Here is a 13,178-nt window from a genome sequence, read left to right on the forward strand (position 1 = left end):
TAACACAAGGTGAACACATAATAACTGTAACGGAAAAACAATAAGATGCCATTTGATCAAAATAACCCACTTGGGTTAGGCTTTTATTCTTCACAGCACTCAGCTTCTAGCACACAGATCTACTAAAAACCACCAACCCCTAAATTGAAAGGCCCTTCAGAAGTGTCAGCTACAAACAGCACTTACTGGGAATCAGCTTTAAGGACCTGAAATGCACGAGAGTTAGAGCTCGCGTCTAAGATTTGGTAGCAGCTTATCAGTTGCTTAGGGTGTTCCTATAGTAGTCTTTGCTGTTTTCCCTTCTCAGATTCCCACACATCCGTGATCCTGCCCATGGACAACCAAATTCTACAGAGAAGGAGCTACATACAGCCTTGGAGCAAGGCTGAGAGACGTCATCCCCCAAGCACTTCTAAGACACACCACGCCAGGGACTACAAATGATCTACAAAAGGCTTTTTAGGGAATGTCTCTGAGTCTCTCCATTTAATATGCAGGTGGGGTAGTCACTTCTATGTGCATGTATCTCCTACCTCTCCCTGAGAGCTTTCTGCTCCCCAGACTTCTCTTTTTGGCTCCAGCACTTACCCCAAACTAACACAATCTGTCATGCATGTTTAACCATCACTGCCCTCTCCCAGGCTGCACAATTTTAAAGGGGGGATCTATGCCCTGTCCATCCTGCTACACATTTTATAGCTAGGAGAGTGGCTTTTATGTATAGGTACAGAGATACTGTGTGTTCAGTTACTGATACTGTACTGTGGGCTCAGTACAGAGATACTGTGTGTTCAGTTCCAGACCACCACAATAAACCAAATATCGCAATAAAGCGAGTCACACAAAATTTGTTTGGTTTCCCAGTGCATATAAAAGTTATGTTTACACTATAGTCTATTAAGTGTGCAATAGCATAATGTCTAAAAACACAATGTAAATACCTTAGTTAAAAATACTTATTACTAAAAGAAAAACACTAACCATCATCTGACAACACAGGGTTGACACAAACCTTCAATTTGTTAAAAAAAAAAAAAAAAGCATCTACAAAGCATAAAATAAGCGAGGTATGCCTGTAGTAGTTATTCAATAAATAGAAGTGGAATTGAACATGGCCATCTGAAGCCACCAAAGGGATATCATTATTTTCACTAGCAGTATAACTCAATGGTTAAGCACAGGAACATGGGCGTTAGACCACAGTGGGAGTCTTGGCTCTGCCATTTACTAGCCCTGCTTCCTTGGACAAGTTACATGATCTCTCAAACATTTCATTTCCTCACTTATAAAAGGGGGATATAGTACTAACATCATAAGGTTGTTACGAAGATCACATAAGTGCTTCGCACAATGCCTAGCACATGGGAAGCTTTATTAACAAAGCAATTATTACCGCTACCATTATTATTGACTTAAGGGTGATGATATTCAAAGAGAGACCAATTGCTTAATGTCTGCATGTGAACTTGCTTGGGTCTGGAGCTCTGAAATGTACTTCCTGGGTGTCTGGTGAGTCTCCTTGGTTTGCTCCCTACCTTCACCTATAGCCCAAAGGCTATTTCATTTATGGAGTCTATACTTAGGGGAGATTCCTTGTGATTAGCAACTGTCCTTTGGTGCTCACCTCTTTCTGCGTGCTTGCCTCCCTAATGTGTAACTAATCAGTCAGGCGTGGGGGCCTGGACTGAAGCAGGGATGCTCCGCTAGCTGCTTTAGTAAGAAAGTTACCCATGGCATTGTGACTAAGACTACGTCTGAATTTCCAGCGGTGGCGAAGGAAGTAGGAGCATATTTTTTGATTCAAGACCACTCTTACGGAAAGCCATAGAACTGCTTCACAGTATCTACATAAGGACAAGTTCACTTGCTTTGGCAACGTCCAGAAGCAGATACTAAATCTGCAGCCCCAAAGTGTGTATCTGGATTCCCAACACTGAAGCGGCATGGAGGCAACAGGTAAAGGAGAAACATTAGCCTGAAACCAGAGCTCAAGGTCAAGTGCAAATAAAATATCCTTGAAGAAGGCAGAGAAACCATTCAGATCATGGATCCTTCATAAGCCAAAGAACATTTATTTTTATTTACTGAGAAAATTACTCAGATTGCCAAAGAAAGACTAGAAAAAAATTACCCTCCTCAATTTTCATAATCATGCCCTCTTCTGAATGTCAGTGGTACTTTCTAAGAGTCATACAGGTAGACAGTTTCATCATGATCATGAGGAACCAGTCCATTAGAAAAATGTCAAAATCTATCATCACTATGTGCTCTCCAGAAAACTGAGTAGGCTGTGGTTATGAAGGCAGAAAGGGATAGCACAGATGAGCTTACCAATACAACCCTTCTCTTCTATTAGCCACATCTTGATGTTACTACATCAAGTGAAATATATCCTACCCATTTGTGCATATGATACAAGTGTCTGACAGCACACTTCAAAGTGCTCTGGAAGATAATTCCAATTGGCTGAAAAGAGAGAGTTCCAAATTTTAATGGCATTTGGCTACTGGTTATTAATCTGCTTGTCCCGAGAGACAGGTATGGGAAAGTGATAAATTAATTCCAATTTGGCCGGATTGTTCAAAGTTGCAGAACTCAGTGCAGTCTTAATAAAAGGTCATGCATGGTAATGGAACTAATGGAATCTACCAAGATAGATATAGGAAAGCAACAGTAAGCTCTCTTGGTGACATGACAACAAGAATATATGCAAATAAAAACACCTGAACTGTTCTAAAACAGGAAATGAAAAATGGTAACATAACAAAAACATTTCCCAGAGCAGACATTTGGGCTGGGTGCCAGTTCTTTAAAACCATTGTCAATGACAGTGCAGTCATCATTCAATATGGAGGCAGCTGTGCAAAGACAGACTGCATATGAGAGAGGAAAATGCCAGCAAGTTTGAGTAGGTGCAGAATGAAAACATCTCCAGCGTCAAGTCAAAATGTTGCCTCAGAAGGTGAAATGCTTCTGGGGAATCAACTCTGCTGAAATGGTAGAGACCAGACAACCACAATTCAGTATCCTGGAACACGCTCCGTTCTCAAAGACAAACTCCCAACTTAGTCACATCAAATTCACAGGAGCACTGGTACATAAATGGAGAAATTATGGCTGGTATTTTTTATTCCCTTTCTTTCCTAAATTTCCTTTAATGAGCATGCATTATTTTTTAAAAATCATAAGAGGAAGGAAAAAGGCAACATGGAAAAGAACCACATCTATCACTTTTGTTTGGCCTGTCATGAGTGAATGTTTTAGGCACACACCATCTCTGTGTGGGGAGAACTCTACTAGATCACGTGTCCTCCTTTTGCTTCTGAGGTCCCAGGGGCCTTGGAAATCACAGATCTGAGTACCAGACACAAGGCATGTTTTAGGAGCTGCGTTCCGCTTGGCTTGCCTAATTCATGGCCCTCTTGGTTACAGATATTCCACTGTTACTTTAGGGAGAGTACTGAGTTATTTCACCAGCCAGTTAGCAGACTGGCCAGCAGCACAGAAGTAGAATCAATGATAGAGTTAGAAAGTGAATTTCCTGAATATCGAAAAAAGGACATTAAAAAATATCATTTTACAAATATTTGTGGTAGTTCAAGATAAAGTACAATGCCATGAAATAAAAGCATTAAAATATTCCATCATTTTAGAGAAAAGAGTATGGCAATTTATGTTGAAGCTAAAACATTATTGCACAAAGGGTCTTTAGAAATCCTCAGTGACTGACTATTCCTGCCCCAGGATTTTTCTGTGAGTATCATATCCCCCTTCCCAGGCAGCTCTTGAGAAGTTCAAACTTTTATTAGGCATATACATATACATCAACCAATCTTATGGAAGATTGGTTGATGTATATGTGTGGATTTACTTCTTAGCTCTGTATTCTGGTCCATTAGTCTATATATCTGTCTTTATGCCAGTACCATACTGTTTTGATGACTGGAGCTTTATAATATATTTTGAAATTAGGGACTATATGCCTTGGCTTTGTTCTTTTTCCTCAAGATTGATTTGGCTATTTGGGGTCTTTTCTGGCTCCATATGGAGTTTAGAGCTGTTTTTCTATTTCTGTAAAAAACAAATGCCATTAGGAGTTTGGCAGAAATTGCCTTGAGTCTGTGGATCACTTTGGGTAATACGGACATTTTAATAATTAGTAAGTCTTAATTCTGCAACAGAAGACAACGTGGATGAACCTTGAGGACATTATACTAAGTGAAATAAACCAGTCACAGAAAGACAAATAATTAATGAGTCCACTTATAAGAGATACTAAAATAATCAAATTCATAGAATTAAAGAGTAGAATGGTGGTGACCAGGGGTTGGGGGATAGGAAGTGAGGAATTACTAATAAGTGGGCATAAAGCTTCAGTTAAGCAAGCTGAATAAGCTTTAGAGACCTGCTGTAGCACATTGTACCTACACTCAACCATAATGAGTACACGTCAAAATTTGTTAAAAGAGTAGATTTCATATTACATGTTCTTACAACAATAAAATTAAATGGAAAAAATCTAAATGGCCAAAAATACATTTTAAAAAAACATACATTTTCATTTGAGGCTGCTCTTTTAAATATACATCTTAAAGATAACACTCACTCACGTACCCAGACTAGATCATTTGAGCAATGATAACACTAATTATAAGAATCAGCCCTAGAGACCTCTCTCTTTCTGAAAATTAATCTGAAGGCAGATACGGAATTGGGAAAGGAGTACAAAGTGGCAGCAGGATGGTACAAAAACTCTCTGCTCTCATTTCTGAACATTTTGAATATTGAGGGGGGTAGATACACACCTCTTCTCAGTATCAAAGTTCAGTGTGGTCTACCTGCAACTTCTCCTTCTCTGAATATATTCCCTGGACCTGAGCAGATTGTGTGTTGGGAAGTGAACGATGTCATGTTAAATGACTTCATATTCACCATGACCCAGGCAATTTTCTTCTCCTGATAAAATTTCTTTTACAGAGCTGATCTTTTGGATTCATCTTCTTTGAAAGTTTGGACGGGGGCAAAAGTAATCCACTGATCTGTTGAAGGCCACCACCACCCCTTCCTTACCTGTAATAACAATCTCTCATCACCTATGACGGCAGCTTGGTTCCAATTAATCACTTCAGAGAATGGCAACTCCCATCCATTGCTGAGCATCACAGGGACACAGGCGGCCTGCGCAAAGAAGGGGACTTCGTGAGTGTGAGGAATACGGCAGCAGGAACCCTTCCAATCAGAGGTGAAATTGGTACAAATTCAATTACTGGCATGAATCCTGGACTGCTGAGGTCAGAAGAAAAGTGGGCTTTTATGAATTATCAAGTCACATGAAGGTTGTCTGTATCCAGCTGAGATTTTGCTATTTGCAAGTCTTGCCCTAGAATGCGAAAACCCCATTTCTATTCTTGTACATGGTTTGGCTGACCTTACCTCTATGGAGGCAACTGGCCTCCGCTGAAGAAGTTTTACTGATGTAACAAAATCGCTCACCAACAAAATCCTAGCATAAAACCCACCTTGAACATGAACAGCCTTGTCAGTGTTAACTGCCACAGTCCACTTGCAAAGTGGTTCACCCCAATGTCCTGAGCAACAAAGAACAGTTCGGCATTCCTGATAAAGTGTTTTGCGGACTAAACCGTTACCGGGTGCCCACCTTTCCCTAGCCATGTAAACATCTGAACTTTGTTCCCTTCGGTGTGGAGGGATCCCAACCACTGTCGTACCAATTTACTACCTGCACAGGGACCTAAGAGCCAAGAAACACCAGGCTGATGACAGAATTCTGGTTGCAAATAACTCAGAATCCAAAGCAGAGAACAATTTGCTCCATGCAACATCCCAAGAGGCTAGGGGAATGTCAGGAATGGTATGCTTTGTAGAACGTGCCACAAAAGACTTTCAAGGGAAGGAAGCTCTCCTGTCAGAGGACAGGACAGAATGATGGCAGTTAAGAAGCACTGCGACAAAAGCACAGATTCAGCCAGGGGCAGAGCACAGAGGAAGAAAGGACACAGTAGCAAGGGGTCCAGGAGCTGAGGAGGAGAGAGGTGGAAGGCGTGCTTTCTCGCCAACAAGGAAGGCTGGTTGCAACTTCCAGGTGGGAAGTGTGGAGAACTGTCTCAGCAGGTGAAGGCATTTCTGCAAAGTGAAGGTTAATAGCAGAGACCCAGCAGCTCCAGGAGCTCTGAACTTCAGAGCCTGGGAGGAGGTGGGCTGAGTGAGTGCCTCCACCTTGCTGGGTATCGTGCTCAGCATTTAGAGGAACTGAGTAACGACGGAGATGGGGACAGAACCAACGATTTTGCTTTTGGGAAATACCACCCATCAGCCATTTTCATTGCTCTTGAGACTGCCTTCCAGGAGGAGGTCTGAGTCTCCGTGGAGCCCAGGTCGGCTGCCTGGTGGGCAAGCAGATGTGCCCTCTGTTTGTAAACATATCTCTGAAGAACTCACCCTCCCTTGAGATTCCCATCGAATCTCCTCATGTCCAAAGGCAGGGAGTAAATCCTCCCTCCGCCCCCCGCCCCCCACTCATAAAAATGTTGCAGATTTTCTTGGGAAAACTGATTTCACGTGTTCAAGGCAAACCACGCGTTCGGCTTAGACCCCAGGAGAAGTGCTACGGTTAAACTCCGCCCCAGTCTGACGTTGAGTCCTCAGCCCTATTCTGGGGAGGATCAGGGTCTCTTACCTGCAGAGCCTCCAGGAACCTGAAAGACCCAAGCCTGCGACCACGAGGAACCAGACAGAAAGTGGCATTGTGCAGCATTTCCCGATAATCATACCTGGAAAAAGAGGAGGAGCCATCAGCAAACAAAGACGCCTTAGGAATGGGGCAGGGGAGAGGGTCGGGGAGGATGAATGAACACACCTGGGGTGGGTGCACACCTACCAGAAATTACCCAGAGCAACTCGGGCGATACACAGGCAAGCCTCACTTTTCCAGGGCGGGAGGTGGGCAGGGTTGTTGCATGAAGGAGAAGAAATGTGAACCATCACATTGGACAAAGCAATTAGGGCCTTTTGCAAACAGTACATAAAAGACAAGTCTGATGGTCCCAGCAAAATTTTGGCTTGCCCAGCCTTTGCTTCCCAAGTCAGATTTTTGTGTTGGATGAAAATAGGTTGCCCCCATGAGCTTAAAAAGTACTCACTGCTAGTTGTTCTTTTTTAATGCCATGTCATTCAGTAAAATGAAGGCTGTTCTTGTTTCCTACCCCACGAACCCATGCTACTAAAACCTACTCAGGAAACCTCCATTCCAAGCACAAAACATTTAGTTTCTCCTTCAAGCTGGAGTTTCTACTTTTAACCAAGAACATTTGGTTACGCCAGACAAACACTCCTGTCTAAGAATGGTTGGCATGGAGGTGAGAGAGAAGGAGCCAGACCAAGAAATGGGGAAAGAGGAATAACAGGAGAAAAAAAACGGTGGGGTCTGTGGGAACCTGAGCAGCAGAAGAGATGATTGTTTCTTTTCCTCAAACACCATTTAGTTGTATCACACTGTTTCTACGCTTGAAAAAATACAAAATGTAATATGAACGTCACCTGTCTCTTTATACCAGTGAAGTGCAGGAAGGGTAACAAGCATCTCATTTTATTGATTTCCAGTGACTTCCCTGGCAGTCCAGTGCTTAAGACTCTGCAATCCCAACGTAGGGTACATGAGTTCAATCCCTGGTCAGGGAACTAAGATCCCGCAGACCGCACAGCATGGCCAAATTAATTAATTAATTAATTAAACTAGAAATCTTTTAAAAATAAATAAATAAATATAAATATAAATGATTTCCACAAATACATTCCTAAACACACAGTTGAAAGTTCATTTGGAGCTTCAGAAAACTTGGGAAACTGGAGATGGCCCAGGTCCTGTGAAGGCCCAGTTTCTCAGAGCCAGGAAGAAATCACTCTCCTTTTTCAAGAGCCTCCCAGGCTCGGCAGACAGGTGACTTTGACAGTAGCATATGTCACCAGCATTTTCTGACTCTAATAGTCTAATTTAATCATAGCCTGAAGGCATTGGATTCTTCCCTCCTCTTTTGGGTATACTGATATATACGTTTATATTTTTCAAGTCCACATCTATTTTTATATTCTCACACAAACTAGGCATATGGGAATAAGTCAATTTTTGATTATAAACCCATCATTAAGAAGAGACATCATGCAAAGGACCATTTACTTAAACAAGCGTGTACAACTAATTTGCACAAGGAAAGGTCATGGTGAATGGATTAAGATTATCTCCATTGAGAGTAAAATTTAAAAAAAAAAAGAAAAAGAAAAAAGAAAACCCTTGCTGCATTAACTAAACTGCAAAATAGACCTCAAAGCAGAAAAGATTTTTAAGAGGATTCAAATCTAGCTAAATGAAAATAATAATAAATTATGATAGTAATGGCTTCTCTTCCTTACCAAACATAGGGAAATAATTGACAAGTATCTTCAAGTTCAACTGTTGATAATGTCTGAATATCTACCTAATCAGTGGAGAAGAGTGAAATATGTACATACACATAATATATACGTATAAAGTTTAAACTGAAACTTTTTTTTAATATAAAAAGGTCAAATATACTTGAGGCTACAGCAAAGTTTTATAAATGCCCAGAATAGAAACCCCTGAGGGGCTAGAACAGAAGGCCCTACCTCCTTATCATTAGGCTGCTAAAATGTAAAACCCTATTAACGTGCTGGATTGTAACAAGTTTCAAAGTTGCCAGTTGCAAAATTTACTGTAGGGAAGGAGTGGAGCGAGAGGAAAGGCAGAAAACTTGTAGGAAAAATTCAAATGACAGTTATTCAAGCTGTTGATTTTTAAGTGGTTGTATAGGAGGATTTGCTGATGCAGTGAATAAAGCTTCATGATCGAAACTTGTGTTCATTCACATAATAGGTAACAGGAGCTGGGGGACAATCATTCTTGCTGGAATCAGGAACCCACTAGGTAAGCTGTGAGACTAAGAACAAAACGATGGGCTCTCTGGGCCTCAGTTTCCTCATCTGCAAAATGAGTCAGTTGGGCAAGATGACTAAAGATTGTTTTGAACATTCCATTATTCTTTATGTTATCATTTTTAGGTAAGAAAGAAGAATGTCCCTTTGAGAGTATCCCATTGCTCCAAAAGTCTCCATAACCATTGTTATGTATGTATGTATGTGTGTATATGTGTCTACAGAAATCTGCTCGTGTACACAATGTGTAATGTGTGTATTTATATTGACACACAAAGACATACAGAAACATAATCACTCATAACCTGAAACAATGATTTTTGGATTTCTAATCATGCTCAACCCATGAACCAGCCTCATTCTTGGGCTCTAGTGACAGTGAGCCTATGAATTACTGTGTATTACAATTGAAGAAGTAATGATGCCTGCAAAGGGGACAATCTTTCTAATTGAGCCACGTATGTATCTGGTACCCTCTCACTCAGCTCTCTGATGTTCTCCCACGCCCCATGTCTACCTCCTTCTAGGTGCTTAAACTTGTTCATTTATTCAATCATTCCTTTAAGAAATACTATGTTCCAGGCACTGTTCTAGTCTTGCAGATGTTGTGTAGAGAAGATGCTTCTTCAGCTGCTAGATCTACCAAAGACTCATCGGATAACTAGAAAGACTGATGAGGACTTCAGGTGTAACATCTCCTGAGGGCATTTGTATTAAGTACACTGTGGAAGCCTGGCCTTCCAAAATGACACACTAAGGAATTCTGTGGACACTCTTCCCAGCAAAACAATAATTTAACTGGTACAAATTATAAGAGCATTCATTGAAAGTTTCTGGAAATTGTCCTAAGGTCATGATGACAAATGGAAAAACATTTGTTCAAGAAAATCTACCAAATCTCGGCAAGAACTGAGAGCGTCTGGAGCATCTGAGCCAAGATCTGCTCCATCAACAACCCCCATCAGCTCTGCCTAATAGAAGTTCTAACGTAGGTGAGTACAGCTGAGAAGACTGGTCTCCCTCTATCCCCAGCTCCCATCGAGAAAGTGAAAAGACAACCTATAGAAGAGAGAAAATATTTGCAAATCATAAATCTGACAAGGGACTTTTATCCAGAAAAGGTAAAAAACTCTTACAACCCAACAATCAAAAGACAAATAATCCAATTTAAAAACAGGCAATCGGGGGCTTCCCTGGTGGCACAGTGGTTAAGAATCCGCCTGCCAATGCAGGGAACACGGGTTCGAGCCCTGGTCCAGGAAGAGCCCACATGCCGCGGAACAACTAAGCCCGTGCACCACAACTACTGAACCTGCGCTCTAGAGCCCGCGAACCACAACTACTGAGCCCACGTGCCTAGAGCCCATGCTCCACAACAAGAGAAGGCACCACAATGAGAAGCCCACGCACCACAACAAAGAGTAGCCCTCACTCACCACAACTAGAGAAAAGCCCGCACACAGCAACAAAGACCCAACGCAGTCAAAATAAATAAATAAATAAATAAATAAATTTATAAAAACAGGCAAAGGATGTGAATAGACATTGTTCCAAAGAAAATATACAAAGTGCCAATAAGCACATGAAAATATACTTAACCATTAGTCTTTAGGGAAATGCAAATCAAAACAACAAAATATCACTTTACAGCAAGTAGGATGGCTATAATCAAAAGGACACATGACAACAGGTGCTGACGTGGCTGCAGAGACATTGGAACACTCGTATATTGCTGGTGGGATGGTAAAATGGGGCGGCCACGTTGGAAAATGGTTTGGCAGTTTCTTTTAGAACTAAAAATGGGCTTAGCACCCAGCAATTGCACTCTTGGGCATTTATCCCAGAGAAATGAAAACTTATTTTCACGCAGAAACTTGTCCACGAATGTTCACAGCAGCTTTATCCTTAATAGCCCCAAACTGGAAACTATCCAAATATCCTTCAATGGGTGAATCATTCAACCAACTGTGGTACATGTATAGCTTAGAATACTTCTTAGCAATAAAAGGAAATGAACTATTGATACACATAACAACCTCAAGAAAATTATCCTAAGTGAAAAAGCCAATCCCAAAAGGACATATTCTGAATTAGTCCATTTATATAGTGTTCATGAAATAACATAATTACAGAGATGGAGAACAGGTTGGTGGTAACCAGTGGATAGGGACTGGGGAAAAAGATGGGGAGACGACAAGTCAAGGGAGGGGGACAGTCTTTTTAGAGATTAATTCTTCCCTATGACTTAAGCTTAGAAATATAAATCACATCAAAATCATAAACTTCTTAAAAACAAGAAATAACAAACATATGAGATCCTAAGCAAGAAGGTAAGTAGATGAGGGAGGCAACTAATCTCAGAGAACTTTCAGCTTTACTTAATAATGGTTTTGTTACCCTTTTCAGATGGCCATGAAGTCCCCCGTTGTATAGGTGATGACACAGAAGACAGAACAGTTTCCATAAACTACTTCAATGAAAAACACAATAAGAATAACATGACCCTGTATTTAACCTAGAAACCAAACCCGTTCTACGGCCGAAATAATTCACTACAACAACCTTAAAGTTGTAGTGAAGAATGTATGGGATACACCCCATTTAAAATGGGCCATACAGTAATGCATAATTGAAGCCCTTCCCCTCCATATGAAACACATTTTTTTTTTTTTTTTTTGGCTGGCAGCAATTCAGTGCAACCAGCGTATGGGCAGAGGGCGATGTGGCATTAGCGCTGGGGTCCTCAAAGTACACTCTTCCAACTAGTGGCATCGTCTGGGAAATTGGAAGAAATGTACATTCTCAGCCTCACCCAGGCCTGCTGAATCAGAAACTCTGGGGGAAGGGCCCAGTATTCTGTGTTTTAACAAGCCCTCCAGATAATTAAGATGCACCCTAAATTTTGAGAACCACTGGCACGGTGGTTAAGAGCTTAGTGATTAAAAGCTTAGTGGTTAAGCAGCTTTAGACCCAGCCAAACCTGGGTTCCAATTTCATCTTGGCTATTCATAAGCCGAATGATCTTGGGAAAGTTTTTAATTTGTCTAGATCTTAGTTTCCTGGTTGGCAAAATGGGGATAATACTTCTACTGTGAGGATTAAATGGTACGTTTTAACTAAAGCCTGGGCACATTATAAGCAATCCATAAATGATAGCTATGACTGGAAGGGAGGCGACCGAATATAACGGAAAATACAGCCGGTTTAAGTAGGAAAACCTGGGATGAAGAACTTGGCTTCTGGATCTACCACTCTCTGTGTGCCCCTGTACAGATTGTTTAGCTTCTCTGGGCCTCAAAGATGTGAAGATTAAATGAGATCGCGTGCATCCAGTAGAAGCTGCAAGGCACTGAGTGATCGTAAATTTTTGTATAAACTACAGCAGTTCAAGAGGAATACAAACATTTCTAAAACGTAACAAACAAACGGAAGAGGACCGGATGCCCCAAGACAGAGCCAGGGAGATGTGTACAGCAGACCCTTGAAAATAAAATGAAAACAGAAGCTGTGAATCACAACAGCAGCTTCTAATTGAAAGGATTTTGCCTTATTATCAAACGCTCCGTAGCCACGGATGATGCTGGTGCAGTGTGCCCACGGGTCCACCTGTGCTTCCCACAGTTCCTTGGTAGGCTCAGTTCCATGCGAGCCTGCTTTCTGCTAATCAAAGAGGATAGGGAAGACGTGAGCCAGGCCATCCTCCCTGTAGTCACGCAATTCTAGTCTCCCCCGATGCTGTTACAGTTTGTCTCACGTATTGATTTAGAAAGTAAGTGAACATCTACAGCTAATATGCTTCCTCTCAAATCCCATCCTCATAAGTACTTAATCGTCTTTGCTTACCCCCAGGTTAGAATCACATCCCTGAAGAAAAAAACAAAGAACACAAAAACAACTTATGACTGTTGTAGCTGCACAAAGTGCTCTGGGATAAGGGAAATAAAATAGCTTCCTTGGCACCTCCTCTGTGCTTTCTTTCATTCATTCAACAAATATTAGTTGAATGCCTAATGCCTAGTACCATGTGTCAAATACTGTTCAAGGAACTGATGGTCCAGGGAGAAGGCAGATGTGTTATCAAACGATTGTCATTCGGTGAGGGAAATGGGAGGATGGAGGCAAGGGCTGGGAGTTATGTAGAGAAGAGAAACAACAGGCACAGCTTGGCTTCGGGGGGGAAAGTGAGAAGCAGGGATGCCTCTGGGAGGACG

The 13,178-nt window shown here is 41.5% G+C and overlaps 1 protein-coding gene across 2 annotated transcripts in view; it reads right to left on the reverse strand.

The window, feature by feature from the left end:
• EXT1 (exostosin glycosyltransferase 1) overlaps positions 1 to 13,178 on the reverse strand; it is a 289,714-nt gene that overhangs the window by 36,175 nt on the left and 240,361 nt on the right. For both annotated transcript variants that reach the window (XM_082433199.1, XM_082433198.1), the window contains exons 2-3: positions 6,698 to 6,791; positions 5,071 to 5,178 (exon numbers count right to left, since the gene is read on the reverse strand). In XM_082433199.1, the coding sequence (XP_082289325.1) occupies positions 5,071 to 5,178; positions 6,698 to 6,791 (202 nt within the window). The remainder of the gene's footprint in view (positions 1 to 5,070; positions 5,179 to 6,697; positions 6,792 to 13,178) is intronic.

The sequence above is a fragment of the Balaenoptera physalus genome (genome assembly GCF_965194825.1).
Source record: "Balaenoptera physalus genome assembly, chromosome: 17".
NCBI lineage: Eukaryota > Metazoa > Chordata > Mammalia > Artiodactyla > Balaenopteridae > Balaenoptera > Balaenoptera physalus.